The 8055-nt window shown below is 33.3% G+C and overlaps 1 protein-coding gene across 1 annotated transcript; it reads left to right on the forward strand.

Annotated features, from left to right (window-relative positions):
* The first annotated feature begins 4512 nt into the window (after nucleotides 1-4512).
* Nucleotides 4513-6476, forward strand: LOC145555976 (gibberellin-regulated protein 4-like). The gene is made up of 4 exons (XM_081617677.1): nucleotides 4513-4636; nucleotides 4767-4802; nucleotides 4917-4950; nucleotides 6003-6476. The coding sequence occupies exons 1-4, from the start codon at nucleotides 4571-4573 to the stop codon at nucleotides 6182-6184; spliced, it is 318 nt and encodes a 105-aa protein (XP_081473803.1). The 5' UTR covers nucleotides 4513-4570; the 3' UTR covers nucleotides 6185-6476.
* Nucleotides 6477-8055: the final 1579 nt, after the last annotated feature.

Here is an 8055-nt window from a genome sequence, read left to right on the forward strand (position 1 = left end):
AATTATTGTTTTATGAGTTTATTGCTATGTTTTGGGTGCTATTTATTCTTACTCTGTAATCATGTGGTAATATATTCATTTTCTTTAATATACATGTTTGTTTTGTATTGTATTGTAATCATGTTGCATGTTTTGACTTATATTCCTATCTATATGTATCTTATCATGTTTATCTTGTGTATATTGTGAAGTAGTTGTTTTTCTTGTCTACATGTTGTATTGTTTTTTTTGTATGCTTCCATGCTTTACTCTATGCTTAGCTTTGTATTTCTACAAGTTTTGGGAGAACTGCTAGTTACTCCCCACTGATTGTGGAACGTAAATGTTATTTGCAGGTGAAGGGTAGCGTTTGTTGAGTCTGGGCTGAGAGCAGAGTGTTTAGGTTGTCCCCAAGTACTTTTATCGATTATTCTTTGATGTCTTTACCTCTCTTTATGAGATAGTCGAAATTGAGGTTGTTCTGCCTCGTTAAAAGTTTTTTTGATCATTTGAGATTTCTTTCTCTTCATAATTTTTGTTTCTGTTATTTATTTATTTTGTTTAGTTTTTAGTAACCCTTAGAGTGACATTCCGTCTTGACGTTATTTCCGCTAATGTCTCGCCTTCTTTTCTAGACGGGGTGTTACAGTCATGGTATGAAGTAAGTATGTAAAAATGTGTGCTAAGACTAGTGAGTGTAAGTGATATGTTCAAGACTCGTTTCATGACAATGTGACTAGACTATATGACTAGACTCGAACAAAGACTAAGTTAAGACCTCACCTATGTGCTTTAAACTTGACATATTGTAGTATTTTAGTCATAACTTTTGATATATGACTCCGAATTGGACAAAACCAACTCCAAATGAAAGATAAACTCGGGGCTACAAATCTATAGGTTGTACGACTCGTAGTTCTTTCTAGAACTTTGTTTATGACTATAACAAGTTGACGCTTGTGCAGTATTCGAGAATAAAAATTCGGGTTGACTCAAAGGAACCATGACTCGATTTTAGGCATATTTATTGGTTCAAATTAATTAATTAAGCAAAGTCCTTTATTCATTTGTTAGCTTATTTAAGCATATTTATAATCACAAGTCAAATAAGAAGTTAGTTTAATCACATATAAGTTATGGACAAACAAGAGATGCACAAGTAGTTACAATATGATGTAATGAGTTTGCAACCTAACCATGTCTCTAGTTCTCTAAAGTTAAAGGATAAGGGCAGTCAAAAGAGGGTCCATGGTTATGATTCCAGATGCATCTCACGACAGCCTTACCTTTGGAAGGGTTGGTGCGTGGATGGAACCCCACAAATAAAACTTGTTTCCATGGTTTGGTGAATTCAAAAACTTGGATGTACCCTTCGTTGTAATGAGCGTTCGATTGGGTAGATGGAGCGTGAATTCCCAGAAGGTTATGGCCATATGTAGAATACATATGGGTTTTAGAAAGAGGGAAAAAAACTCAATCAGGAAGTAAAATCGGTCAAACAGTACTATAGCCGGTCAAAGCAAGAAGACAAACGTCTGGCTCGGTATTGGAAGAACATGGCGCGAGAAAACAGGGACCATCGCGAGGAGATGGCCCTGTCGCGCCGCGATGTTTCCATTGCGTCGCAACAAAGCCATCGTACTGCGATGGGATCTATTCTCTCAGCAACGGTTCCTATATGCCTTGGTAGTTTTCTGTGTTATTATAATTTTCCGTTTTTTGCAGCGTTTTTTCGATTCTAGTTGTGAAAGATATTTCAAAATTTTCATATGTGTAAAAATCCTATGTTTTTTACGCATTACGAATGGTCTTTCCAATGCGGACCTTTTTATGCTTATGCCATTAATGTCTATCAAAATTACGCACATGAATATTTCGAACGTTTCGAGTCTCATCCACTCATTCTAAATTATTGGAAAAATAAATTTTAGCAATTAAAATAGAAATCCTCCACAATAGAGTCGCCAAAAAATGTAGGGACTATTTCAAGCATCCCACACTTGAGCCTAAATGTGATCATACACTTAAGCATGGTGGCATCCAAAGGGAAGAAAGATAGAGCAAAAGAGTCACCAACAAGTTTTAGGAACTTGTAAACCGTTCACAAGGTAAAGGTTACACCACTTCACGATCCATGAGATCGCTAACTACATAGTGGCTCGAAACCATGATTGGATATTCGAGGTTAAGGTTCAAATTCAACCTAAAAAAGATTGAACCTGCCCTAAATAGGCCTCTACTTTATTCTTCTCATATTCATGTGCGCTTTCTGACTAACATACAATCAATATATTAATCCTAAACCTGTTTAATATATGTTGGTTGAATATTAATGCACAAATAAATCTATTATTGGTGACCACTTGAATTAAAATCATATTAGCCTAAATAAAATTATTAATTATCTTATTAAACGTGATTTCAAGTATAAATTCCTTTTAAGCCTGCAAGAGAGGGCGTGATCAAGCAATAACATTGATATCAAGCAACATATAATATTGATGCAACAAATCATCATCATTACAATGACAATATTCTCATCAAAGTATAATATTAGCAAGATCCTAGGCATGATATTAACAAGATTAATAACAAATCCTAGCATGTCACTAAACAATAAAGATCACAACTTTAACCCTAACATAATAGAAGAAATAGAAAGAAACGTAATCATTATATTAGAAAACATACATGATATTAGAAATATTAGTTATTACCCTAAACATGATACTAGGAATCAATAAAAGACATCCTAACATAATACTAGGAACTTAAATAATATAAACATGTTTTCTAAGTAAATAAAGCAATGAAATTACTCACTTTGTTGCCTCGTATCTCTTTCTATCAAAACAAATACACACGTTAGTAACTTCAATGAAAATATTAAATCAGACAAATGATTTAAATAATTAAAATAGGGATTTTAGACCAAACCCTCAGAAATTATCAATTTTTCACATCTAGGACGAAGGCAACTTTGAGCTTGGCTAGGTGTGTCTAAGTCTCGTGATGGACGAATGTTGTATTTTTTGAAAAGAAAAGGCTTAGAAAGAGGGAGAAAGAACAAGCTTCTATCTTAAAGAGAGAGAGAATAGAATAGATGATTGTTGATGATTGAAAACGGGGAAATACGATCCTATTTATAGAGAAAAATAATTGAAGACGGTTAGAAAAGAGTTAGAATTTGAATCAAAATAGAATTCCTTTTGACGCGGCAAGATAAAAAGCATCGCGGCGCGATAGGACCATCGCGACGCGGCGCGATGAAAATAGTTTTTTTGCATATTTTGTTTTATCATATCTTTTGATATATAAGTTGAAATAAGTCATATAACGTGTCGTTGGAAGGCTCGTGAAGTCTTCTTTCTAACCCAATTAGAATTTGATTAAAATCTTTTGTAAAATAAAAGATATGGTCGAAATAGTGGAAGGATGTCAGTTTTGGATAGAGTTTCGTATTTCTTTCATATCCTTTTCGTTATAGCTCAGAATTAATATTATAGTATATCATTGGAAAGATAATTTCAACAGCCGTCCAACCATTTAAGATTTGGACAAAAATTATGAGGTACAAATATAATATCTGATCATATTTAAACGTTTTTCATTTCGATTAGAATTAGGAATTTCAAAAAGAGAAGTTTTATTCAGTTTCAAATTCTTTAATCTTATCTTTTCAAAAAGGATAATTAAGATTTTTTAGAAATTCATAGAAGCTTCTAATTAATCCTAATTGGTTTAGGAATATAATTAAGATCAATGGAGCTTCCACATGATCATTGGGTCAAACATAAAACTCGTTTTAGGCCTAGTTTATTGGAAGGGTCTTTTTAAGCCCCATTCAACTACACAATTATTGGAACCATGTTAAGGATTAAACTAAATACGATTGGACGTTTTTCATAAATAGGATACAAAATAAATAATTTTCAAAAACATAAATGAATTTTTTTTATTAAAACATTTTAGAAAACAGAAGAATTCATGAGACTCTTCAACATTTTACCTTACTCGATATCAATGACGTGAAAAGTACTCATCACTGAGTTTGTTTTTGGGGAGACACAATCAGGTTTCTACACGTAGGTTCTTATGCTATAAGACCACTAGGATAGAATTATAGAAACCATACTATTCACTATTTCTTAAGTCGCCTCTTTAGTATACTTCCTTCGTTTCTATTTAGTTGACGCATTTGATTTAGGCACATATATTAAGGAGATGAGAGAGAGTGTGTGAGAGAAGATCATAAAGAAAGTGGGGTAGCTTGAAATGCAAGGTAAAAAACTTACCCTAAAAAAACGTGTTAACCAAAAAAAACTTTCTAAACAGAAATATATGTTAACTAAAAAAAATGGATGCAGTAGTTTCTTCACTTTTTTAAAAAAAAAAAATTGAATACAGTCGAAAAAATACCCTTCCTAGCAATGGACTAATGTCTAAGTGACACGTAATGATTGAAAAGCACATGCCAAAGTAAATGGGTTTTGTTCTCTTTTGTAGTCGCTTCTATTTATGGGCTGCACTAACCTCAAACTTTAGTGCTTCATATTCCACCAATATCTACACTTTTGTTTTTCTCTCAACAATGACCAAATCAGTTCTTGCTGTTTTAGTCTTGGCTCTCATCTCCTTTGCCTTGTTGCAAAATTGGGTAAATACCAGCTTAATTTCATTTAAATTCGAATCTTTTAGATTTTATTTGGTCATAAAACACAATGTAGCACTTTTTTTCTTGCAATTTTCATTCCAACAACTTACTCTTGTTCTAAATTGCATAACAGGTCTTGGCTACTAGTACAACGAACCATGTTAACAAGGTAAGTCCAACTCACCCAATACTTATGGAGTTTCTTTATTTGAGGCGTTAAGCAAGAAACTAGATTGTATATTTGTGTTTTAACATGTGCCTTGTACAATTTGTTTAATTTCAGGGTTCATATGGCCCAGGGAGTGTGAAAAGCACTCGTAAGTTCATTTTCATTTTCTCTTTTGCTTTATTAGTGACAACATGTGTTTTCATTCTCCTAAATTACAAACTTGAGATAAATTTAGTGTATCATTTTTAGTGTATGATAAATTACGTTAAAGTATGAATTTGACCATTGTTTAGCATGAAAATGTTGGAAAGTGTTCATGCTTTTTTTTTTTTTTTTTTTTATTTCTTTCTTAAATATTTGTTTTCATCTAAATTTCTTGGAGAACTACTGGAGAAAGCAAATTTTTAGTTTTAAATTTCCATAGTATCTTAAATTGTGCAATTTTTTTTTTGGAAATTTACTACCGTTAAATATTTATACTCCGTATTTTTAGTAAAAAGGACATTTTTCTACGAGTAATGCTATATGGGTTGTATTTAAGCATTTAATATACTTTGTTTTTTAGTACTATTAATTTGAGAATTTTTCGACAATTCACGAGTAAATTAATGTAATAAATGTTTATATATTGTGTTTCCTTTTTCATTTCTAGCTTAAGTTGTATATTTCCTTTTCATTTAATATACTTTATTTTTTTAATATCTTTTTCCATTTTTTATTTCTCATATATTTCTTTTATTTTATAATTTTTTATTCTTAAAAAAAAGTGATTAAACAGGAAAAATATCAAATACGGAAGTAATAATCCGATTAAATAATTAGCCTTCTAAGCTTGAGTAATTAGAGACTAAATAACATAGGAAACGTGAACAACATTAATAACTTAGCAAATTCATGCTTATATGTAAGTGAATATAAATTTTAAAATTTCATTTTCTAGTCATTTATTGTGATCGGGGCATTGAGAATTAAATCATAAATCTCGTGAACAAAAGTGTTAGAAAATTAAGTGTGAGAATGTTGAAATTTCATAGAGTACGCACTCTTTGTTCGTACACCTTATTTTTCAGTTATTAGTTGTCTGTTTCGAGTCAAACTAGCTTCGTTGACTGTTTAATACTACTATTTTGACGGAGAAAAACATAAACGAAACCTAACAAACTGACCATCATTTATTCCATTTGTATGTGAAATGACCAGAATGCCCTTCACATTGCACAAGAAGGTGTAGCAAGACTCAATATCACAAGCCATGCATGTTCTTTTGTCAGAAGTGTTGCAGGAAATGCTTGTGTGTGCCTCCGGGGTATTATGGGAATAAAAGTGTATGCCCTTGCTACAACAATTGGAAGACCAAAAGAGGAGGTCCAAAATGTCCATAATTGATAATTTCATGATACATCACTATTGTACTCATCTTTATTATAATTATGCACCTTTTATTCTCATCTTTATGATGATTTATTTATCGTATTAAAGTGTTTATATAGTACTGAGTATTTCGTAACAAGTTTATGTGTATAATCGTTTATCCTTGAGGTAGAGAGGCCTACTGCGACAGTGCGACGTATTGATTGCTATGATACATGTAGCATGGACGCATGCATGGTCCTAGTTGCTAGATTAAATGCTATAATTGCAATTAGCTTAGTTTCGTTTTGATTTGGTTTGTTATGTAACTTGGGTAGTTGGGCATAGAGATTCCTTGCAGTGGCGTACCCTAAATTATGACTAATGTGTGTTATATACTTTCTCTGTTCTTTTATTATTGCATCACTTGCCTTTTTAGGAAGTTTGACCAATATTGCACAATTTCCTCTTCAGGAAAAAAATTATTTATGTTCACACTAGACCTGGCAAACAGGTCATTCAGGTCGGGTTCGGGTCGGGTCAATTCAGGTCGGGTCAAGTTCGGGTTAGCAAATGTTCAGGTCCGGTTCGTGTCGAGTCGGGTTGATTCGGGTTTCTGGTCAAAATCGGGTCACTACTTCGGGTCAAGTTCGCGTCGTGTCAATTTAGGTCGGATCTGTTCGGGTCGGGTCAAATTCGAATCGAGTCAATTCGAGTGGGGTCTATTTGGGTCAAGTTTGTGTCGGGTCACCAAAAATAAATTCACTAAAAAAAAATAGTTGGAAAAATAAAGTAAAATCGTTAAAAATAAAATAAAATCATGAGTACCTGTTATGTAGGAATAAAGAAGCCCTAAAGTAAATAATTCACTATTTCACCCTATTCACTTAGGATTCGGGTCAATTCGAGTCAGGTTGATTCCGGTCAATCAATTTGGGTTGAAATAGGGTTGGGTCACTTTGGGTTTCGAGTCATTTTAGGTCTGGTCAAGTTCGGGTTTCGGGTCAGGTCATTCGGGTCGGGTCACTTCGGGTCATCGGGTCATGTTTGGGTCAATCTGTTTCGGGTCGGGTCGGGTTAATTCGAGTTCGGGTCATTTTCGGGTCAACTTTTGGGTTACGGGTCGGGTCAGGATTGTCAGGTCTAGTTCACACTACAAATACCCAACATACCCTTGATTTTTCACACTTACTTTTTATTTTATTAATATGTCACATGGGCGATTTTGTATTTTTGCCTTTCTCTCTTACTTTTTTCCACTACCAAAATATTTATACCCAACCCCAATGGTGCAATAATAAAAAAAACGGAGGAAGTATAATTAATTGAACTTTTGAAGGTAATAGTTATATTTAAAATAATAATATATGAAGTAATTGTTTTCAAAAAAAAATAATAATAATAAAAAAAAAATTTTAAAATAATAATAAAAATTCTTACATCTAATTGGCGTTTATAAAGTAGATAATTTGTATGCTCTTGTTTGGAGGTTAATGGTTAAAACAAATCGCCTATTCTTTTATTTATTTATTTATTTTGACAGGCACAATCGCCTACTCTTTTATTTATTTATTTATTTTCACAGGCACAATCGTCTACTTCATGATCAGATTATTAATAATCATTTGGTTTGTAGGCAAGAAGGAAAGGATAGCAGCATGTTTTATGTGTGGCTGGCCACACAGTGTGTCCAACTTACACACAAGTAACCCATTCGACCTAGTAACCTCTAATCAACCTAGTAACCCCTCCGACTTAGTAACCCCAGACCAACCTAGTAACCCCTCTGACGAAGTAACCCCTCCGACCTAGTAATCCCTAACCGACCAGGTAACCCCTGACCGACCAGATAACCCCTAATTGACCTAGTAACTCTTGACCGAGTAGTCCCTACCCCTGACCG

This window comes from Chenopodium album, chromosome 8 (assembly GCF_948465745.1).
Source record: "Chenopodium album chromosome 8, dcCheAlbu1.1, whole genome shotgun sequence".
Classification (NCBI taxonomy): domain Eukaryota; kingdom Viridiplantae; phylum Streptophyta; class Magnoliopsida; order Caryophyllales; family Amaranthaceae; genus Chenopodium; species Chenopodium album.

Excerpts from the sequence above, each read along its gene's own strand:
- LOC145555976 (XM_081617677.1), top strand. The coding sequence starts at position 4,571 with ATGACCAAATCAGTTCTTGCTGTTTTAGTCTTGGCTCTCATCTCCTTT. Across the intron at positions 4,637-4,766 it reads TTGCCTTGTTGCAAAATTGG|GTCTTGGCTACTAGTACAAC; the intron begins GTAAATACCAGC and ends ATTGCATAACAG. Across the intron at positions 4,803-4,916 it reads CAACGAACCATGTTAACAAG|GGTTCATATGGCCCAGGGAG; the intron begins GTAAGTCCAACT and ends GTTTAATTTCAG.